We start from the raw sequence: 23,866 nt of genomic DNA, 5'->3' as shown, positions 1-23,866 counted from the left end.
TATTAAACTTACAATATCAAGATTTATCACCTATTAAATGGAGTCTCGTTTTAGTAATATCTCGCATTTGATCCCAAAGGATCTCAAATACCTTCGACCCTTCACCAGGGCACTGCGCCGTAATTCATAACGAGGTAATCAAAACCCTCATTGTAAGGCTGCCGCCGTCACATTCGGGGATTAGCTCACCTATCAAGGAAAAGTAGCCAGAGCTGGGAGAGAAGGCAGCTGCTTTACAGAGCGCAGAAGTGGTACCAAGATGCAGGCCTCAGGGAAAAACCCTGCAGAGAACCACAGATGTAAAGTCAGAGGGTCCAAGCCAGCTTCTGGCTCATTGGTTTTCAAACATTAGTTTTGGCAGTAGGGCCCTTTCTTCCCACAGCCCATTGTAAGAAAGCTCAGTAAACAGAACAGATACTATTGGAATGGCTCCGCCTTCTGCAGGGCACAAGGGAGACCCTGTTTCTACTCCCGTGGCCCCTCGCCTTGGCTACACATTGCGATCATCTGGGCAACATGTTTTTTAAAACGCAGATGCCTGGGCCTCACCCCAGACATTCTGATTTCAGTCATGCTAACTCAGATTCACTGGTGTGGCTGAACGCCCCCCCAGTGTGTGAGGAACCCGAGGAACCCAAGACTCTGTGAGATTTGCTTAAGGAAACACAGGTTTAAAGCTACAAGGCAGAAAAATATAGCCTGCTCTCAGTATGTTTGCAAGGATGTCATTATCTACACTGACACTGTAAATCTGGGTTAAAATGTGTGAGTTAATTTTGAAGATTTATAGTGATCTCTTCCCTGAAATGGCCATATAACATGACCCACGTCTCAGGAGGCTCCCCGGATCAATCATGCAGAAGAATTACATGGTCTGTTAAGGAGCCTACGAATGTCAGTGGAACCATGGACCAGTAGACAGTGAGACATTCTGTGAGAAGCTTCTACTCATCCCTCAAAACCCAGCTCAAGTGTCATCCCCTTCCATAAATGTTCCATTAATTCTCCAGTTTTCTTCCTTGTTGCCCTGGCCAGCCCTTTATCGCAGGCATCACTGGATTGAAACTATTTGGTTATACACAATTTTCCCCACCATAATTTGAGCCCTGAATGTAGCGTCTGTGTTTTCTTTTCAAGGACGGCAGCAGCATTTCTGCATATCCTTGTGTGTTAGTCATTCAGTCATGTCCAGCTCTTTGAGGCCCCAGGGACTGTAGCCCACCAGGCTCCCCTGTCCATCGGATTCTCCAGGCAAGAATACTGGAGTGGGTAGCCATTCCCTTCTCCAGGGCACCTTCCCAATCCAGGGATTGAACCTGGGTCTCTTGTGCTGCGGGCATATTCTCTACCATCTGAGTCACCAGGGAAGCCCCTCTGTATCTTTACCCATCTGTAAATCTTTACCTACCCTTGTGTGAAACACAGGGACAGTGCTTAGAACAGTAAGCACTCACTAGACGTTATTGATCATTGTAACCTGTGGCCACATCACTCCACCTGGCACTTGATTATATTACCTGGTTTAACTGTCTTCCAGGCAATTAGCCTCCAAAACTATCAGGTTGCTTTAAGATCTGTCTCCCCTCCCACTCCCATTACATTCCACTGGAATGTAAGCTTCTGTGAGAGCTAAATGACTCCCAATCCCACTGACTCTAGGAGCCCAGACAGGGTTGACCATAGTGGATGGTGAAGTGACATTTGTGGATGAATGCACAGCTGATGAGTCGAGTGAAAGAGCAAGATCATGACCCTGGCCTCTAGGAATTCATGGTCTTGACCAGCCATGACTCAGATCTCTATCACTTCTGCATTCACAAATTCAAGTTCTGTGGCTTTGAGTATTATCAGCCGTTAGACTCTCTGCCAACTCCGTTAGCATATAGAGAGGAGGGAGAGGCTGTGGGAGGTTAATGACTTGGCTGAGGTGCAGGCTTCCGGGTATAGGCTGACTGGCTTCTTACAGCATCCTTGGTACAGGAGGGTTAAAGCTACATCGCCCTGGGGGCGTGTCTGGGACTCAGGAATTCCAGATGCCTCGAAACACTCAGACCACTAGCTTACAGGACCTCCTCTTTGTCAACAAACTTGGTTTTAGTGAGCTTTAGTTCTGGAAAGCCTCGATTTTCTATTTATAAACATAACCTCAAGTTGGAATTCTAGCTTGTTAAGAGAACTGATTCAGCCCTTTATTCCAAAATAGGTAAATACAAGTAAAAATAACTAACCACTAAACAAAAGCCAAAGTGGCCTCAAGGCTGTTAAAAGAACGTAAAGCTCAAACACACTTTCCCATAAAAGCAACTTGCATCCCACTGTGTCTGCCCACATTCGAGCCTGGGCTCAGGATGGGGGCTGCCCCAGAGAGCATGATGCCCGTTTGGGCAAGAGCACGGCTGGCTGTCGCCTTGCTTGTCTTCATGGAACAGCGTGTGGATTGTGGCTGGACCCATTTAACAGGCCGGCCCACTAGACCTTGCAGCCAAACCAACACAAGGTTCAAAGCTGTGATTCAGAGGTGCTACCTGTCTTCTCAAGAACCACCTTCTCCACCTAGGTCAGCTTCACATGGGATATTTAGTAGCTGCTTTAAGATGTATATTCTGGACTGAGGAGTATGGATATGCTTGTCACAGCCCATCCTATTCCCAAGATCCATGGCAACGACTGTAGAGATGTCTTAACAGAATAGGATGGAGTGTGAGGGGAACCAGGGCAGAGGGAAATGAGAAACTGCTAATACAAACACAGGCTTTTATTCCCAGAAAGTTAACTACCCGTTGGTTTGGCCGCAGCCTGTCTTCCCCACTGGCATGAGACTGCCTATGAGAAGGCCGTCACACCCCCACTGCTCTGCCCCCGGTGCCTAGAAAGTACCATGAACAGATGGTGCCCCACAAATATTTCAGTGAACACGAGACCCTCAGGCCTGCTGCAAATCTGGCTCTGAGCTGCCAGACAGTCAACTCAATGGACATGATGAGTTTGAACAAACTCTGGGAGTTGGTGATGGACAGGGAGGCCAGGCGTGCTGCAGTCCATGTGGCCACAGAGGCAGACATGACTGAGCAACTGAACAACAAAGCACAAAGGGAAAGAAAAGCAGTTGCAAACCTGATCTTCAGGGAAAAGCACAGGCTCTCTCAGGCATTTCTCCACAGGGCTTTCAGGTCTTCGTGAAGCAGCTATGTCCGACTGGCCAGGAGACACTCTCCACCCAAAGCGATGACGCGATGTTCGGATCAGGTCCTGTTCCCCTCGGCCAAGACGCTGGACAAGGCAGGGATCCTCCTCACTCTCACACTCTGCTGCCCCCTCACCCCCAGCCCCTTCTGACCCTGCCCGTCATCCGTCTCCTGGAGAATCAGCACCTGCAAACAGGATACAGAGCACGGAGCTGAGGTCAGCACTGAGGCTCTCCAGTGGCCAGTGTATCTAGAATGCAGTCCTTTCATTCCAGAGGCTCACAGATGGTGAGAGGTTGGGGGTGATGGGGTGAGCTGTACTGTGAGAAGGGTAGGGGTCTGTGGTGGACACCCAGGCTGGGGCTGGGGCTGGGTATGGGAAGTTATGTCCCAGGGGCCTGGGGGCTAGCTCTGTCTGCAAGGAAGGGCAGCCGTGGATGAGGAAAGAGGTGGAGGAGGCAGGATTGGTTTTAGGCAGAGTCAGCAGCACACAAAGGTCCGTCTAGTCAAAGCTATGGTTTTTACAGTACTGATGTATGGATGTGAGGGTTGGACCAAAATAAGGCTAAGCACCAAAGAACTGATGCTTATAAACTGGTGTTGGAGAAGACTCGAGAGTCCCTTGGACAGCAAGATCAAGCCAGTCCATTCTAAAGGAAATTAGTCCTGAATATTCACTGGAAGGACTGATGCTGAAGCTCCGATAATTGGCCACCTGATATGAAGAACTGACTCATTAGAAAAGACCCTGATACTAGGAAAGATTGAAGGCAGAAGAAGGGGACGACAGAGGATGAGATGGTTGGATGGCATCACCAACTCTATGGACATGAGTTTGAGCAAACCGGGATATGGTGAAGGACAAGAAAGCCTGGCGTGCTGCAGTCCATAGGGTCGCAAAGAGTCAGACACAACTCAGCAACTGGACAACAATAGGAGCACACAGAACAGACTCCTTGTGGATGGGATTATCGGGAAGTCAAGGTCCATTGTGCTGAGACGGCCAAGGTGCAGACCTCAGGAGAAGGAGAACGTCCTGGAGTGTGTCCTGCTCTGGAACTGTCAGTAAACAAGCTCTGGACCAGAAAACACATCTGATGGGGCTTTACTGTGACTGCCCATTGCAAGTCACGTGTCCCCAGGACCACAGGACTCACCTATGACTGGGAGCCCAAGCGACCCAGTGATCAGAACTCTTAGGGTCCCTTCCGGTGCAGCAACCGCAGGGGCTGCTTGTCGCCTTCATGTGTGACAGACCACAGGTGGGGCACCATCAGAGTGCCCTGGCACTCTGGGCACCATCAGAGACGTGGTTCACCAAAGCTCGCGGGCCCTTGGCAGGGCAAGTCTTCATGTGTGTTGCTCAGCATGCTGCCTTCTAAGATTTACTGCGAAGTTTATCTGTGGTCTAATAAGTTTGGGAAACACAGCCCTCTCTAGGAAAGGCCCAAGGCACTTCAGCTTAATAAAGGACCTGAGAAGTCCTGCAAAGAACACTGTGTTTAACCCATACATCCTCAAACTTAATTATGGAAACTTTTTTTTTTTTTTTTGCCATATCATCCCTGGAATCTAAGTCTTGAACTCAAGGGTTAAGTCAGGCACTGAGTGGAAAGTGGGGATGGTTGAAAGGCAATGCTCAGAATAGCAACAAAAAAACCCAGCAACCCCCAACATTAGTAAGCAACTCACAAAATTATTCTCCAAAATTGTTAGAAAAAAATTTCAATTCCCTGGTGGCTCCGTCAGTAAAGAATCCGCCTTCAGTGCGGGAGAGCTGGGTCTGTTCCCTGGGTTGGGAAGACCGCCTGGAGGTGGGCATGGCAACCCACTCCAGTATTCTTGTCTGGAGAACCCCCATGGACAGAGGAACCTGGCGGGCTACAGTCGATGCGGTCGCAAAGAGTTGGACACGGCAGTGACTAAGCACACAGGACTCAAATACTGCCTGATCATCCGAAAGCTTCCTGCCGACTCGGAGGTTATGCACGCACCACCTACCACACCCAGTCCCCCGAACAGGGAAAGCGGGGAGGAGGTCACCAAGCTCGGGAAAGATCCTGTTCACTCTGCAGGGCACAAATCCCATCATGGGCCATGCTTCTGTTGCGAGGCTGTGTGTGTGTGCGTGTTGTGTGTGCGCGCACAGAGAACACACACTTTGGACTGAAGTCCAGCTTCCCTCACATTTTGGTTCTGTTACAAGGATACCTTAGAGCATAACGGGAGAGGCTTTACTGAGGGAAAAGTGCTTTCTTTTCAAAATATAGCGAATGCAAAAGCAGGACGGGAAAAAAGCAGGACATTAAAATAAACGCCTGCTACTTGCTGGACCAGGAAGAGTGTTACTTAAAACTAGGAACCGATGGCTTCTCCTACCAAGACCACTGACCTTGTGCATAGACCCAAAATGGCCGCTGGGCATGTCCCTAGTTTTTCAGACTAAAGTGAGTTGAGTAACAGGGTAATGGTGGGTTTTAACCCTGGCTCTCTAACAAAGACCATGAATCTTCTTCTCAAGAGCTACTAGGGTTACATACAAAACAAAGAAACAAATCCTGCAGTTGGCGCCCGTGTTGGTTATGAGTCACCAGCCATGGTTATGGGTTTCTCCTCAAATGTGAAAACCCTGTGACATCCACATACATTCACGCATTTCCATCTTTATCTTAAAGGAGCCACGTATGTTAGAGAATTACTGAATGATGGTTAACACTCTTTTTTAAGGAAACAGGTGTTCAAGGTCTTACTGCGACCTCAGGTAAGTTATTTCCCTTCTCTGTGCCTCGTTTTTCCCATCTGTAAAATGAGGGTTACAGTAAGTGAATATCTGCTGCGGGCTTTAGGATGTGCAGGGCACCGTGCCCAGCATTTTACATGAACTCTCACTGAATCCCAGTGTCCCTTCCTCAGGGAAAAGGCTAGGACGTGAGGCTCAGAGTGGTTTAATAACTTGCCCGAAGTCGCACAGTGCTGGAAACCAGACATTCTGACTCGTATTCTCCATGTGAATGTCTATGCTCTACTTCCCTCCAAAAGCGGCCGTTTCTGTAATCATGGTGAGGAGTAAATGGCATAAAATGTGTGCAACATTTAGTATAGATCAGGCACCTACTACATGTTCAATAAATCTTAGCTAGTATAGGTCTCAGAGCCCTAATCTGAAATCCCAGAGGCCAATGTACCTTGCAATTTAGAATTTTTCAGGAGAATTTTCAAGGGAATAAAAAGGTAATGCACAGAATGGAAAGATGTATTTGTAAATTATAAACTTGATAGAGGTTTAATATCTAAAATACATAAAGAACTCCTTAAAACTCAACAACAAAAAACCACCCAATTCAAATGGGAAAAGGGCTTGAAGAGGCAGTTCTCCAAAGATACACACATGGGCAAAAAGCACAGAGCTACAGAAGATAGCACCTCAGAGACACCAGGGTAACTATGATCAAAAATAGAAATGAAAGCCAGAGTTGGTGAGGATGTGAAGAAACTGGAACCTTTGTGTGCTGCTGGTGAGCATGTAAAACGGCGCAGTGCTATGGAAAACAGGATGGCAGCTTCTCAGAAAACCACACAGAATTATCGTGAGCTAGCAATTCCACTCCTGGATACACACGCTAAAGTATTGTAAGGTGTTCAAAGAGGTACGTGTACACTTACGGCAGCAATAATCACAATAACCAAAAAGCGGAAGCAACCCAAATGCCCAGCGGCAGACAAATGGGTAAACAAAATCTGCTCTATACTGTTGTTGTTCTCGTGCAGTTGTGTCCAACTCTTTGCGACCTGATGAACTGTAGGCCACCAGGCTTCTCTGTCCATGAGATTTCCCAGGCAAGAATACTGGGCTAGGTCACCATCTGCTTCTCCAAGCGATCTTTCTGGGCCAGGGATCACACCCACATCTGCACTGGCAGGCGAATTCTTTACCCCTGAGCCACCTTGGAGGCCGTGCTCCACAAACATACAAAGAAATGGTACTCAGGCCTAAAAAGAAGGAAATGCTGACACACGTCACAACATAGCTGGCTCTTAATAAACAAGCCGGATGCTGGAGGACAAATGTTGCCTGATTCCACTTATATGTGTTTAAGTACCTAGAACAGTCGGACTCAGAGACAGAAAGGATTGATGTAATAGAACAGGTGGACACCTAGACTGGGGTAAGGAAGGGATGGGAGTTAGTGTTTAACAGGGACAGGGTTCAGGTTTGGGATGAAGAAAAGTTCTGGAACCAGGTTCTGATGGTTGCAGAACAATGAATGTGAATGTACTCAGTGTCAATATGTTCTAAACTTATGGCTCTATGGTGAGTTTTATGTGTGAATTGCCACAGAAGAAAAAAAAAAAGAAACAAGATCTACAAGTTGTTCCCACATGGCCTTATACACAGGTCAGGAGCGCTCCTGGCTGCCTGTCTGCCATGAAGGCAACCCTTGCTCCTGGTATCTATGCAGAGGTCACAACTCGGTCCCCACACCACGGGGCTAGACCAGCATCTGCCACTGCACCCAACACCTATGGAAAAAGGAAAAGTTCACTCCTATCTGGATCCTTTCCACGCACACCACGACCTGTACGCTGACCTGTGTGGCCTGCCTGTGTCCCCTCTTCCAGCCACAGGAGGGGCCGGCCAGGGGAAGGGAGAGGGCTGTGGTCTCAGGCGTGGTCTGTACCACGCAGTGGATCCCGGGCAGTTAACACTGTTGTGGGCAAGCACACAACGCTGAGCAAAAGCCCTCAGGAAGAAAACACACATATTGCAGGACAGCACGGAGATTCCTTAAAAAACTAGGAATACAACTACCATGTGACCCAGTCAGCCCACTACTAGGCAAATACCCTGAAAAAACCAAAATTGAAAAAGACACACATACCCCAACGTTCACTGCAGTGCTATTTACAATCGCTAGGACACGGAAGCAACCCAGATGTCTATCGACAGATGAATGGATAAAGCAGCTATGGTACATATATACCATGGAATATTACTCAGCCATAAAAAGGAACATATTTGAGTCGGTTCTAATAAGGTGGATGAACCTACAGCCTATTACACAGGAAGACAAATATCACATAGAAATGCATATTATCTGGAATTTAGGAAGACAGCACTGATGAACCTATCTGCAGGGCAGCAGGGGGGATGCAGACATAGAGAACAGACTTATGGACACGGGCGGGGGCAGGAAGGAGAGGGTGGGATGGAGGGAGTAACGTGGGACCACATACACTACCATCTGTAAAATACAGACAATGGGAACTTGCTGTACGACTCGGGGAACTCAAACAGGGGCTCTGTGACACCCTAAAGGGGGTGGGTTGGGGTGGGAGGTAGGTTCAAGAGGGAGGGGACATATATATATCCCTACGGCTGATTCATGTTGATGTATGGCAGAAGCCAACACAGTATTATAAAGCCATTCTCCTTCAATTAAAAACAAATAAAATTTTCAAAAAACACGTACTTTTTCTCCTTCAGTTTAGAGAAGTCAGAGGGAGAGAAAAGGAAGAGATTAATTTAAACCCTTATGAAAGAAAATGGAATTTTTTTTTCTCATTTTAAGAAACTTCTACTTGTCGTCTTGCTCCTCCAGCCAAGTCATTCCTTTTAGTGCCTGGTTTACTGAGTTACGAGAAGGTTAGCTCAAAGCCTGAAATAATAGAATTCTTTCTTAACCGATAATATACTGAAAGTGTCTCCTAAAAATCTAGAAGCTTGAGCATTTTGTCCACTTGACTTCAGAATAACTAAATTTACTTAAGGAATGTGTCAAACGTGCCATAAATAATCCAGGACCTGGAATCCATCAGTCAACGTGGCAGAATTTCAGAAAATCACACTGGCATTATTTAAGTCTGAAAAGAACAAGGCAAGTGTTAGTTGATAACGCTACCAGCAGATGAAGTAGAACTCTACTGGTGCATGACATAGGACTTGGTAAACAACATTTTATCCTTTTAAAGGACACATTTTCAGGTGACTATGAAATCAAAACATTTTAAAGATAATTTCTGCTACAACTATCTAGGTGCTATCATCTACTCAAAGTGAATCAAAACAAGAAAATAAAAAGTCAAAAGGACACAAAGTGAACAGACCATAACTTTATTGGAAATTTACTTGGCTACAATTATTACAAAAAAAAAAACAAAAACAAAAAACGACTAAAGGTAATCGTGACCCTTAAGGTGCAGACTGCGAATTTCTGCAGCGTGATTTCTGTACGAATGAATCACTTCATGTTCCTTAAAAACAGCTGCAGCATGTGATGGTAAGTGTTTTATTGTCAATCAAATTATATATGTTAGTCTTACTTGATTTTAGTCATTTTTCTTTCATTCTATTTACAGCAGAAAAGCCAGAAATTTCACCTTCTGTTCAGCTTTGCATTTTTGCTACGTAACCTGCTGCTGCAGTGAATTCTGAGTACATCTAGAAAATTTAAGTGGTGGGTGATGTCCAAATAAAAATGGACTAGAGGGGGGAAAAAAAACAAAAACACAATGATTAAAATATATTTACAAGTTAGTTTCAAAACATCATTTTCACCTCTAGTGGAAAATACAATAGTCTCAATGCAAATTCCCTAGGTATTGCTACTGGCAAATTCCAACAACTTTTAAAATCATTTCAATATTCTTGGTCTTAAACATATCTTTAAAATTTCTCATGTACAATATAAAATAAAGAAATTTATTTGGAAATAATTAAGTTCCTGAAAAGCAATCAGTGGTTGAAAAAATATACCTATTTAAATGTAATTAAAATAACCATATAGGTAATAAACAAGACATGAGTTTCAGTTCCGCAGCGAACACAAACTGGTTCAGGGCGCTAACGGAACTGCAGATGCTGGGTGAAATGAAGATATCAAGGTCTCAGTTTGGTGGCTTAAATGTTGTGTAAAAGGATTAGACGCCCTAACAGAGCAAGATAGAAAGTTTTAAATCAAGGGGGCCTGAAGACTGAACTGTGGTGGGTCTGCATCTCGGTCAGTCTCTGCACTCTGCAGTCACCGGCCAACGTCAGGTGATGACTCAGAGAGCCAACTGCCGTGTGAATAACTGTACTTATGAACTGAACCAACAGAACCAGAGTAGCCTCCAGTCTCTTGGTATGTAGGCAGGGTAGTTTGAATCTTTCTGAGGGCAAGCTATTATGAAGAGAGGAAAAATATTAGCATTTTAAAAGATAATTACAGGAGTGTTAGAGGTCGTTCTAAATTTAATCATTTCACATAATGTAAAAGAGAAAAGAAAAAGTTAACAAACATCTTTAAAACATAATTAAGAGTTCAGTTAACAAATCTTTGTCATACTTTCACAAACAGTAAAAATGCCACAGACAAAAATGACCTATTTAAGTTGTGCAAGTATATGACACATTGCAGGCATTATAATTATCTTTTTTTCAAATTCGGTTTATCAAAACAGCAGCGAGGCCAAACCACATTTTTTCCTCTCGGTTAAGCATATTTTCCTTGAAATGAGGTAAAGCATGGTACCAAGTGCAACGCTTATCTGTGCTACATGAACAGAACAGAGGAGGAAAAAGCTATTACAAAACGCAGCATAGTCAGGACTGCTGAAAGTATTATTTAAAAAAAAAAAATCAAAAAACATTTACAATGAAGGTTCATGCCAACTAACCTCCACACAATCATCGTAAGGAATTTCTGCAGTTGCTTTTCAAAACGTGCCCGCCCAGTCCTTCCCGAGTGTGCTGGCCGTACAACCACACCGCCCACCAGCGGGGACTCCAGATCACACCGGGTCTCACATGGCAATCACAGGAACAAAAGGACGACAGACAAGGTGGTCAAGTGGGGCGACAGAGAGCAATTTTTTTTTTTTTGTCCCTTAATTAAATGGATGCAAAACATTTCAGTAAGCTGAACTGGGGGAAGTTTACAGCATTAAAAAATCAGCAGCACAAAAGCATTCATAACCATTTCGTATATCTACATCAGAGTTTTGATTTTCCAACTTAAGAACCAGGGGATCAGAGATTGCTTCAAAGTGTGAGTCACAAACTAAAATCAGCTACTGTCCTCCAACCAAAAGGAGAAAAAAAAAAAAAGCAATAGCTAAAGTCTGCTGTTGATAAAACATTTTGAATGATAGCAGGAAATTTGAACCCCTGAGACTGTGTGACCTAATCTTATCCAAGTCTGAACTTTTTAGTATTAACAAAAAATACTCTTCTTAAGGTTACAAAATATATTGAGGCATTTTTCTCCCAACGGGGATTGTAACTGTGAAACAATCTGATTTTGGTGCCAGGAGGCCAGAGGACACCTCGACACTGGGATTAGTGCATTAGACACAAGGCAAGGCCCTAAACTCCTGGCAGCAGGTAGTTTATAATTATCAAGAGATTTGTGATACAGCTTTATCACGAATCACCCTCACAAGGAAAATTCATATCCAGCCTTACTTGTTAAGTGTACACATTTACAGTTATGTAATTCAAGAAGCGCTTGGTTTTACATTGTCAGGAGATCTTACATGGAGGTGTCTAAAAAAAAAATCAAATAGAAATCGAAGGTTCCGAATCAGAATTAAATTTTTAAAAAACATGTCCATCCAAATGAATTTGCTCTAAAGCTCATTTGGTAACTGAGATCTCAGTGGAAGTTTAAGGTTGGAGACGACAAATCACGTGGGAGAAGCGGAATGCTCCCTTCACTCAAGTCTCCTTAGAAAGCGGAGCGGACAGGTTTCTGGGTGCACGCGTGCAGAGGTGTTTCTCTGGGGGTGGGTGGCGCAGATAAAGCGAGAAGTACAGTATTCGACTGCAATTCAAAATATCAATGCAGCATTATATGAGGCGCCACGTTCAGAATGATGTGCTGGAAATTACGAGACGCCTCTGCTCAGCTTTCTTGAATTTCAAGCATAATTAAGGGGCAATTGCAGCAAAACTCTACTGGTACGTTGGTGGGAGTGCAAGACTGACCCACAGCTTTTAAAAAGGTAAATTAAGAGGTATTACAGTTACAGTGCAAAAAAAAAAAAAATTAAAATTTCAAGCATAATACATAAACATAGCACCAAATGGGGAGGGGAAAAAAATGCATGCAAAAGAAAAGAACTGAGGTATTTAAGTGAAGAGTGCCTACAAGTCTAATTAAAGAAACTTAGGCAAATGCCTAAAAGTGTCTTTTTTCTTCCTTTTCCAAAGATGGAAACAATGAGCTAGTTTACCTAAATTAATGGCCTAAATCACAGACGTATCAAAATTACGGCAGTTTATCGCAAACGTTGAACTTTCGTGGCGTTAACAGCGCAGCTTTGGTAGGTGAAGCATGCAGCACTGAGAAAGCACAGTGAGAAATGTGTGTGAGAAGACGAAGGGTAAGGTGCTCTGCTCTGCTTCTTTACGTAAGTAACCAATCCATTATAAGATCTGCAGCATATTTTAGGTGTGATATGTATAAAGTTTATTTTGTTAGAGCAACAGCCTACAGGGCAAGGTTTATTTGCCACAGACAATTTCCATCCGTGGAACTATCTAGCTGGAGGTTTCTAGTAAAAATGGGGTATTTAGCCAAAGATGATTCTTACAATGTATCTTTTAAAAAATCCATAGGTTACATATTCTGATTTTGAAAATGTCTTCAGTACACCTGACAGAAATTCTCATATAATCCTGTCATTAGTTAGGTTACAGCTATACTAGTGAGTCATTAAGTATCACGCTGTCCCGAGGTCTAATGCGTAATAAACGGAATGAAGGGGATGTGAAACGGTTTGTTCCAGAAAGATCAGAAGTGAAAGAATATCCACAAGGATTTTACTTTTAAGGCAAGAACCTCTTTTATGCAAGACAACATGGCATGAGGAAACTAGGATGTGATCTGCCAACATGCCGGCCCATACTGATCAACAATCTGTCCCTTACTAGGAAGTGCAATAGCGACCGGGAAGCATCGTCTCACGCGATGCAACGTGGAAAGAGAGATAGCACTGGCACACTCCTCTCTCAAACCGCATCCCTCTACTCGGCTTATCGACGCCGCAGGGCGGGCTCTGCCACGCACGCTGATGGGTGCCCAGAGCTCTCAACAGAACCCGTTGTCGGGGTGGGGGGGGGTGCTGTTTCAGGTTTAAGCTCCTTGGCCTCCTAACTCTAAGCAAAACCAACAGAAATTAAACTAAAATGAAACAAGACAAAAACAGTCAATCACTTTGAACACTTGCGAAAATGTCATCAGTAAAGCACTCTCGTGATTTAAACAAAGCAGAAGTGAGGAAAGAAGACGAGAAAGATTGTGTTTGCGCAAAAAACTAAAACTACGGTTAGTTCCAAAATTTTTTACATAGGTTAAATGTTTTATTCTGTAATCTATCTTGTTATCAAACAAACTTTACGTTCTGCCTTCAACTCGTTCCACTCACTATCAGTTTTAAATCATCCTTTTCAACTTAAATATTTTCCACCTTAATTCTGCTTTCCTTTTTTTTTTTTTTTTTTTTTTACTTTAAAAAGGGGTTTTCAGCTGTTGGGAACCTGAGGTTGATTAGCTTTGAGGCTTCGCAGGGCTCTTCTTGCTGCTGCAGACTTGGCAATCCTGTAACTTCGGCCAACGCCTTTGAACTTCCCCTTCCCGACCACTTCCACGGTGACTCTGACCTTGCCATCGTAGGTTCTCTCAGCTGGGCTGCAAAAGAGCCAAGCAGCTCGAATGAGAAGTCAGAAGGATTTATTGTTATTGGCAATCAGCACCGAGTACGTACTCTCAGGCTGAGTCCCCTGTAGAAGCTGACACCGCACAGAGGAACCGTGCGTTCTGACAGCCTCCCACTGCCAACAGATGGTGCTGCCACTTTCTTCTCACTTCCCAGGAGCAAAAAGAGCCAGTCAATCAGGCTGCAAATGATAACTGCAGGACAACATGTCCCAGGGTGAGGATTTCTTCAAAACCGTGAGTTTATGGCATCTCTGAGGACTTTCCCCCTTGTTTTTCAGTGAGTTAATGCTCTTCCATGCACACTTTTGCTTACCTGAATTTGGCAGTTTCTGGTTCCATTTCAAGCAATTCTCGCACAGGGGAACGGGGCACATTTGCAGAAAATTTTTCTGTAATCAAAATGAAAGAATAATGTGCTTAATCTGCTTGTTTTTTTTTTTTTTTAAAGTTGCTTTTAATTGTGATCCTGCTTCTTTCGAAGGGGAGCCAACCATACCGATCAGCGGCCGCATCATGGGATAGTACACCTGCCAGACCGTCTCCAGCGACATCCCGCTGTCCATGTAAATGGCGCCCGCAAGGGACTCGAAAATATCCCCCATGGCCTTTGGAACTTCAATATCCTCTTCTTTCTCTTCATCCTCCTCGGATCTCCTAAGCTATTATAGTGAGAAAAGAAACTTGTAAGCAGAAAGGCCTCCTAGAAAGGCAGTCTACAGAGATGTTTTTGTTTTCTTGGATGTTAACTCCTACCATCTCTTTAACAAGGGCAACAACATCAAACATTTATGATAGACCAACTACGCTGTAATAGGTTCTTCATAAAAGCTGTTGCTGTGTCCGACTCTGAGAGCCCCTATCCTATAGCACACCAGGCTCCTCTGTCCTCCACTAGCTCCCAGTTTCCTCAAACCTCAAACTCATATCCACTGTGTCCGTGACGCTACCTAACCACCTCACCCTCTGCCACCTCTTCTTCTGCCTTCAGTTTTTCCCAGCATCAGGGTCTTTCCCAATGAGTCCAAACATTACCTTATCTTAAAAGTTTTTCACTTAAGAAAAAAAAAGCCCTTCTCTATTTAGTATTCTGTATTCAACAAGGGAAAAAAAGATGACTTTCAAATAAAACCAAAGACAACCCTAACACAAACTGTAATAGTCAATAAATTTATGAAAAAAAAATTTCAAATTCACGCACAATCACAGAACTGAATGCTGAAACAGCTCTGCCCACCAGCAGCTCAGCTAGGAGCGAGCAGAATCCTCATCCACGCAGTGTGAGCAAGAGTGCACGCTGCTGCAGGAGGGTAAACCACCACTTTTTGACAGGGAAATTCTGTTTGGAAGATATTTTCCTCCCAGCTCTCCTTTTATTAAACCGCTTAATAAATCACTATGACAGAGAACCTGACACATAGCAGGTATTCAAATTAATAGAATAAAAATTTACATAGGTAGCAAATGCCTTTTAAAAGTTCCTAATTCTTTGATGTGGCAATTCCGTCTCCAGGAGTTCATCTTAAGAGGGTAGCTGGATATTTATGTATATTTATCACATACATGTTTATTAAAACCCTAACTAAATACGTTAACCATCCAGCCACGAAGGAGCTGTCTGAACACATTATACTTCAGCCATATATTCACTAGCGTGTAGCCTACTAAAAGTCATAATCCCAATTAATAATGATTGGAGAAAATCACCCACAGTATATCAAATAAAAAGAACAAGGCATGCGTGATAGAATTTCATTTCGTAGGTTATGCAATTTATGTTTATATACATTAGCAACAAAACATCACAAAATGATAATTTTGGTTCTTTTATTTTATAAAATACAAATTACTTGTGAAAGAGAAATAAAAAGAGAGGAGAGCCATTTCTAAATGGATTGCTTAGCCACACAAAATTCTATACCGTGGATTTATAATGCTGACTACTGGAAAAACAAGACAACTTATTGTTGTGGATGGGAATTTTAAAACTTAACAAGTTTAGAAGTATCTACTTGTGGCTCAGACGGTAAAGCGTCTGCCTGCAAAGTGGGAGACCCCGGTTCATTCCCTGGAGAAGGAAACAGCAACCCACTCCAGTACTCTTGCCTGGAAAATCCCATGGACGAAGGAGCCTGGTGGGCTACAGTCCACAGGGTCTCAAAGAGTCAGACATGACTAAGTGACCCCACTTTCTTTTTTTCACCAAATTTAATTCTCTTCTTTTACAAATGAGGAAACTGAGGCCCAGAAAGGTGAAGACTTTCTTAAGATCAAACAGTAAGTTAGAGAAGCCAGACATGACATTCTCCATCACTTTTTCGTAACTTCCATACATATGTTTATATAAACAAAGGGCAGGAAAAGAATGAACAAAAACTAGCAAAAGCCAGTAAGTCCAACTGTCATCAAAGGTTTTTTCTGACCAAGGACCTTATTTCTCCAAGCAGGGAATCGAACCTGTGCCCCCTTCATTGGAAGCTGAGTCTTAACCACTAAATCACCAGGGAAGTCAAAAGATAAGGTTAGTTTTAGCTAATTCCTCAACTTCTAAGCTTACGTATTTCTATAGGAGGCGACTAGAAGCCATACTGAGTGTATCTGAGGTGGCTGTGGCTCCTGGTCTCACTGCTGCTGTACTCCACCTCAGGCCACTAATCTCGGAAGAGTGTACCAGGAGGAAGAGGGAGGAAGAGTGCCAGCTATGCACCCAATTCACCGCCTGACCCTCTGCCCTGTGGCTCCACCTCCAAACCAAGGCTACCCACTTCTCTCATAGGACGCCAAGGAAGTGCACTCCTCCTTAACAAAGTTTGTGTAACTAACAACAGGGACGTACATAGTCAAGAAAGAATAATTACAGTGGCTACCAGAGTTATGAATGGATTCCCTGAGTTCTCGTAAGAAATCTACAGAAAGAACAAAGGAGTCGGAATGAAAAGAAGAAATTAGAGGGCTCTCCTGGGTACCAAGGTATGTGGATGGATGTTAGTGAAGAATCAGAGGCTGGAAAGATCTCAGCAAAATCTTTTCTTATAAAACTTCAAAACAGGTCACACACACACACGAGAATTAGCTCCATCACCAAAAGGACCTTTGGCTGAACCTACAATAGACGTCTATCAAATTCCAATCCCTAAAATTTTAGAAGTTTGCTTTTTAAATGAGATTTCCCCATTTCAAGAGAAGCAGGATGTACATTCGTGACGCTTACCTGAGATAGAGCAAATATTTCTGATCTATTTTAAAGAGAGAAAGGACAGAATCCACCATGCCGAGCTCTCTCTAAGGATAAAGCTATTTTGGGGACCAGGGTTGGGGGGCTGCACCTCTCTGCTGTGCCTGAATACCGGAAGCCCATGCTGGGGGGGGGGTGGCGCAGTGCACCTCTCTGGCGTGCCTGAATACCGGAAGCCCACACTGGGGGCGGGGGCGCAGTGCACCTCTCTGGCGTGCCTGAATACCGGAAGCCCACGCTGGGCGGGAGGGGGGGAGGGGGGCAGTGCACCTCTCTGGCGTGCCTGAATACCGGAAGCCCACATCCAGGACTGAGGATGAAGCTGCTGGAAGCCCCTGGCTCCTTCTCCTCACCAGAATGACCACAGTACCTGCGGCCAAGTTTAAAAGTGCTGCCTGAAGACTATGACCCATGTAGGTTTCCTGGAGAACGCAGAGCGTGCTGAGGACCACAACCCTGGCCTTCAGCTGGCTCTTTGGATGGCTGTGTTGAGAAGCCTAGTTGGAAGGCTTTATTTTAAACACTGAACTCAACGTATCTTAAAACGGCACTAACCTCGGAATCCATTCCTTGCATTTCGTTCTTCTCGAGCTGAAACTGCACGAAATCGTCGATGACGTGGAAGAGCTCAGGAGAAACGGCCTTAAAGTACTTGTGGTAGTCATACTTCACAGCCAAAGACGCGAAGATGGTATTGTTGACCAGAGCAGAGCGCAGGTCAGTCAGGACCCCTGGGGAGTGCTGCCGTGGGTCTTCATAAAGGTGCTTGGTTATGAGGTAGTCCAAAATTGCATCTCCCAGGAATTCTAAGCGCTGGTAACAATCTGAAGGAAGATTCAAAGGGAAGTCATGAGAGCCAGCAAAACCACTGACACGATTTCCAAATAATAACTCAGTTAAAGGATGGAGTCCCCCAAGACCCACTGAAAAGACCTTTATTGAGAAGGGAGTTCCATTTACACATATATTCTTCAATGACAGAATTACTGAATGACATCCTATTGAAGCTTCTGGAAATTAAGTTCTAATGGCAGATTAAGCACATTTCTGATATATAAATTGGGGTCACAAAACCCTGAAGTTGCCAAAAGACTAACGCTCATTAAGAAAAAGGCATTTCCCAAGTGACGTCATTTCACGGAGCCTTTTCCTTTGGCTCTCTGCTGGCCAGGTAGGTGCTGGGGCATCATTCTAAAGCCTCCATCACAATCCGCATCTAGCAACCTCAGACCCTGCACGCGTCCCCTCCCCACGCTCCACTACCACCACTGGGCACTGTCCACTCACACTCTGAGAAGTGTGGGAGTGATACACACCTCACCACTCCTGGGTTTCATTTGTTACACAAGATGACACTTAGTACAAGAAGACCTTCTTCTCAAACTGAATAAAAAATGGTGAATTTGACACAAATCAAGAAGGAGAATAGCAGGGGCAAGCAGAGACCTTCAGCAAAAATGATCAACGTCAAAATGGGAGACTTTATCGACACTAACCAACACTTCTATTTTCTCACACTGATTTAAAAGGAGCCATTCAACTGTAGAAACCCAGGTGGGAACAGATTAAGTGAGCAGGCCCCTCACGCCCAATGAGCTCAGAAGCGAGGGCTGAGACCGAGTAGAGCCCAGGGCTCCTTCCAGGAGAGTGCGGTAGAAAACCAGGCCTCGTTTCTTCTCCACAAAGAAAAACAGGCTTCAGTTTCACCAGCATTTCTAGTCTAAGCCAGATAATTTTTCACTTTTGGTTTTACATTCTTCTGATCATCTTAACCTACATTGTTTGTCTTATACAAACGTTATACTCAGCTTTGGTTTTCTGAATTCAAGAGCTTATGACTCTGACATGGGGAGGGGGGGGACTACAGACTGTCGCTGTTTCACAATCTGAAGCTGGTTTTGGTTTTAGGCGCCTATTCTCCCTTCTAATCGAATGGACTGGGAGTCGATTAAATAAAGGAGAGAAAGAAACGTAGAGCTTACTGCAAAGCAGGCGATGGGAAGAACAGAGCAAGGGCGATGAAACCTTCCTGTGCCAAGAGTTTCTTTTAATCGATTCCTCTTTAGACTTTAAAAGACCTTCAGAGAGGGGCCTTTTTGTTCAGGAAGAACAATAAAAAGACATGGGGACACACCCAGGATATAGGAATAAATTATTTAAGAACCTGAAGCAGCAGTGACCAGATACCATAAAGGCACTGGGGCAGGATAAAACAGCAAAAACACATCACAATACTAGGCTCAAATCTAACTATGCTGCAGAGAAAATGACGTGAGCTGCTAAGACAGCTCTGCTCCCAACTATCAAAGTTTAGGAACAGCCCAGAAAGATGAGGGAAAAAAGGAATGCTTTCATTTTCCTGCGCTTCCTCCCTGCACCGAGCATATTAAGCTCTAAGTCTGTACATACACAGATTATTCTCTTTACATTATTTTACGGGTTGATCCAATTAACACCAGGCCTCATTTTCAGAGCAGCAAGCTGTGGTCTGGGGCTCCTTACCCGTGATCGTATTGTAGTGGTAGGAGGCGTGTGTAAAAGCCTGTAGAAGGTAAGCCTTATTCTTGAATCTGTAGTTGATTTTCTTTTCGAAATTTTCGAAACCCGAGATGAGGTGGCGCAGCGTCCTGTCTGCATCAGGGTGATCAAACATGCACCTCGGGGGGATCTTCAAACACCCATACTCCAAGTCTTTCAACACAGAGGCTCGGTAGCCGGCTCCAGAGGCGGCCGCACGGCTCCCTGAAAGGTTCTTTTGTTGGCTGGTGAAATTCTCCCTGGTCGGGCACATGGCCTTTTCCCGATCAGTCCTTTTAATTACCGGGAGCACCTTCAGCCCCAGCGAACAGAGGAAAAGCTGAGCAGCCCGCTCGCCACAGCTGGTTAAATAGCAGCCCAGCAGGGCTTCCACGCAGTCAGCTATGCTTTTGTCGGCAATGCACTGCTCAGTGTGCAGGTCGTAAGAGATGGACTGCTTCCCTGTGTCGACACCACAGTTTTCTTCTGATGGATTCCAGAACCCCACCACAAAGTCATCCTCTTCAACGGCTTTGCTCGGATCCAGATAGCACATCGCATCCCACGAGCTGTAGTCGAAATCCTCAAAATCGGATGAGAATGGCAGACTACCTAGGGAGGACTTTTTGGGCATTTTCCACTCATATGCAGAATCGGTGGCGGAAAAAGGAGAGAGAGAGATTTTCTTGACGAAAGCCCCTGACCCCATCAGCATGTTATCTATGAACTTGATGTGCTCCTGATCGTACTCCAGGAAGTCGTCCTCGTCGTCGGCGTCCTCCTTGGGAGCCCTCCACATCAGGTCCTCCTCCTCCTCTTCCTCCTCCTCAAAGTCATCGTCCAGTTTGCCATTAGCCAACATGCAGTCTTTTGTCTGGAAGAGGGGGAATGGGGAAGGAGGGGAGACATAGCTGCTGTTTTTAAAAGGGTTTGAGACTCAATAAAAGCAAGGGTTATGGATAATTTCAAATGACAACCACAAATACTAAAAGGCAACTTTCAAATCATGGCCATTTGTTTTCAATTAACATAAAATAAGTTATTTAATCATATAAACAAAGTAAAACATGTTCTTTGAATGTTCGTTTTCTAAGTTATAAAATGACCTTTATCTAGTATGAAGCTTTAAGTTAAGGATTTTATACACGGATATAAAGTTTAAAATTAAGGCTCACAAGGCAAAACTTCAGCTAAGAATTATAACTCTGGCAAGATACACAATGAAAGCTCTCATATGCCGATCACAGAGCTCTTCGATTTTGCTGACAAAGTTTTAAAAGAAATTTTTAAAGATTTTCAAATTAACAAAATTAAATTCCAGGTGTAGAAAAAGCATAACCTCTGCAATTCAGTAAGAGTATAATATATAAACAGATAAAATTACTTTCTTTCTAACATTAAAAATGTACAGTGGGGCTTCATGGTGAAGTTTTTGTCCCTATTGCCACTTCAAATCCAAGCACATTCGCTACAATGTAAAACTAAACTGCCTTGCTTGGAAACTAAAAGTGATCACTATGAACTAAGCTATGAATTTGAGAAATTATGCTTTTCCCTTCAGGGTAACAGATTATAGCATAACTGACAAAAATAGAAGACAATTTAGACTAACATGAAACACAACAATCCAATTTCTGTCAGAAGGTCTTTGCTAACTCCAGTTTCTCGGGCAAAAGCTTATTTGTGAGTGACAATCTTAACAATGGGCCAGGATTCAGTAACCATGGACCTTTTCTGCAATGCCAGAAAGACACCAAATTTCTGTTGTGCAGTGAAAAAAAGAAAAGAAAGAAGACTTTACTTGGGGAGAAAGGCAGGAGGGTGTGCTTCAATTTTGATAGTAACAATTTTGCAGAGTATTATGACAAAAAGGTTTTCAAGCTTTCTGTGGAGCACTTTTTTCAAGAGAGATACAAACAGCGCATCTGTCTGAAAAGAAACAAGTGCAATGAACCAAGCTGTGTATCTACAACTAACTTTCTTTATATTTTTTGATTAAAAAGTTTATGATTTCTTTTCAAGAATAAGGAAGAACACCCAAAAAAAAAAAAAAAAAGCTACAATGGTGGATACCTCTAGGGACTATTACCTAATAAAAACCTCATACTTTCCCAGAGTAACATGAGATGTTTTTGACTATCTGGTCCATAAGGGGAGGTGGAAAAAAAGGCCAAATTTTTATTTTAAAAAAGACAATAATATTTTCATTTTAAAAAATCCTTATATATCTTTAATAAGATGCTACCATAACCAAAAATTGGCAAAGTGCAAAAAAGGCCGGGGTTTTGTCAACAAATAAGCTGTGTGATCTTTTGCAAAGTTCTTTAATGCCTCTGGGTTTCGGTTTTTCTATCTGCAAAATAGTGTGATTCTACCTTACTAAATGGTTTCCAGGAGCACTTCCAGCTCTTTAAGAATAAACAAAAACAAAAAAACACTAGCAAGAAACTCTTTGCTCTCACAGTTCAAGTTCACTTTCCACCTAAGCTACTCCCACCTTTGGCATCTGTACGCAAAGCTTTCATGTAAACCTACTTGCTGAGCAGCGAAGCAGGCAGAATAGGAGTGGATTAAGCATAAGCTTCCCAATATCATCTAACAGTCTATTTCAAGAAACAGAAATTATTAAATAAAAACATAAACAGTATTTTAATGCAATCTAAAAATCAAAGTACCAGGCCATTTGAAATGCTACAGAAAATAAATAAGAACTTTATGTTGCATCTGTAAAACAAAATTTTTTTTTAATTAAAAGGACATGCTAATATCACCTTTATGCTAAAAAAAAAAGTTTTTAAGGCACCAATGATACTATGACTCTAAGGCAGGATAAGTATTTCTGGAATTTTTGTCATAGACATGCAAGATTTTCTCTGAAGTTCTCAAAATCATACATACTTTCCTCTAAGCTTCTTTCTAAATTAATAACATATATAATTTTTCTAACCCAACTTGCATTAAAATAATCAATGCTCTGCCAGGTAAGTCCAATTTCTATAATAAGTCAAATACTGCACAAGTATAAAAACATACTCAGTGAATAGATTAAAAAATCAAAACAGGGTCACCGAGCATGCTACCTGGAAATACTTAACAGATTATCCAGGGCATACATGTCAGAAAGAAGATGAGAGAAAAAAAAATACATACAGAAAATATAACTTGTGAAAGAAACGGTATTCTCATTGCTGATCTTTAGTAGAGATGAAGTAACAATTAACCAGTTCATCATTAATGCAAAATAAATGTCTGAAAAATGACACTGCTGGCAAGATGGCCTCCGAGCCAGCCGCCCTGGACGGCGGGCTTCCACAGCTCCGGGCTCCCAGGCCCTGCAAGCTGCCCTCTGGTGGCCTTCCGGACGAGACGAGACGCAGCAGCAGCTAACATTCGCAGGCTTCCTTTAAGTTTATGGCAAGATTTAAACCATTTCCAGGAAACTACAACCTTTATATATTTTTATTTTTTTAAGGTCACAAGAGGAGAAATGAGGAAGCCCTGAGCTGCAAAAGCAAGATTTTACTGAAATCATTTCACAGACAAAGTGGAGATTACAGGCTACTGATTTCACTGAACAGAGCTAAGGATCTATGATAAATCACAATATGTAACAGTCAAGTGAAATGTCACAGAGTTAAGCACCCCCGCCCTTTTTTTTTGAATCACAACACCAGGTACTCTTTTGCCTTTGGCAAGGGAAGATAACAGAAACTGTTCTCTATCACAGTTACAACACTGTTCTGAATTCAATGAAAAGAAATTAATTTACTATATTGAATTTCTACTTTATTATAAACACACTGGGGAAAAGAAACAAAAAATTGATAGAACAAGATTCTGCCCCCCTCACCAGAAAATAAATCCACCCAGTTACGAGAAACTTACCATTTCATCTTTTTCCCATTTCTCTGTGTTACTTTTGTCTTGATTTACTACGTAACCAGGAGGAAGCCAATTCACAGGGGGGTCAAATATGGACACCACCATGCGGCTGGGCAGCCCCTTCTTTTTTCCAAGCCGATACAGATTACAGTTGCTGACCTGCAGCAGAAAAAAATTTATGCAACACTTATCCATAAATGATCACTGTGGAAACTCATTTAAGACATTAATGTAATTTTTATCTACAGATTCTTCATATTCCATAACTAGTCATCAGTTACAGTTTTTCTACCTATTCATGATAGGAAATATTAAATTCTCATGTAATCTGAAAATAGAAAATTCAAACT

At 43.2% G+C, this 23,866-nt stretch overlaps 1 protein-coding gene across 3 annotated transcripts in view; it reads right to left on the bottom strand.

The window, feature by feature from the left end:
* Window positions 1–9,281: 9,281 nt before the first annotated feature.
* The window catches only part of DICER1 (dicer 1, ribonuclease III), a 71,597-nt gene continuing 57,012 nt past the window's right edge, over window positions 9,282–23,866 (bottom strand). For 2 of the 3 annotated variants that reach the window (XM_040257097.1, XM_040257098.1), the window contains 6 exons: window positions 23,520–23,675; window positions 19,620–20,508; window positions 17,673–17,941; window positions 14,382–14,544; window positions 14,199–14,274; window positions 13,551–13,855 (listed from right to left, as the gene is read on the bottom strand). In XM_040257097.1, the coding sequence (XP_040113031.1) occupies window positions 13,690–13,855; window positions 14,199–14,274; window positions 14,382–14,544; window positions 17,673–17,941; window positions 19,620–20,508; window positions 23,520–23,675 (1,719 nt within the window). In that variant the 3' untranslated portion in view covers window positions 13,551–13,689. Of the gene's footprint in view, window positions 13,856–14,198; window positions 14,275–14,381; window positions 14,545–17,672; window positions 17,942–19,619; window positions 20,509–23,519; window positions 23,676–23,866 lie in introns of all 3 variants that reach the window. The other variant, XM_040257096.1, reaches the window with a different exon arrangement.

The sequence above is a fragment of the Oryx dammah genome, unplaced genomic scaffold (assembly GCF_014754425.2).
Source record: "Oryx dammah isolate SB20612 unplaced genomic scaffold, SCBI_Odam_1.1 HiC_scaffold_16, whole genome shotgun sequence".
Classification (NCBI taxonomy): domain Eukaryota; kingdom Metazoa; phylum Chordata; class Mammalia; order Artiodactyla; family Bovidae; genus Oryx; species Oryx dammah.
This window is presented reverse-complemented; position numbering and strand designations above follow the sequence as displayed.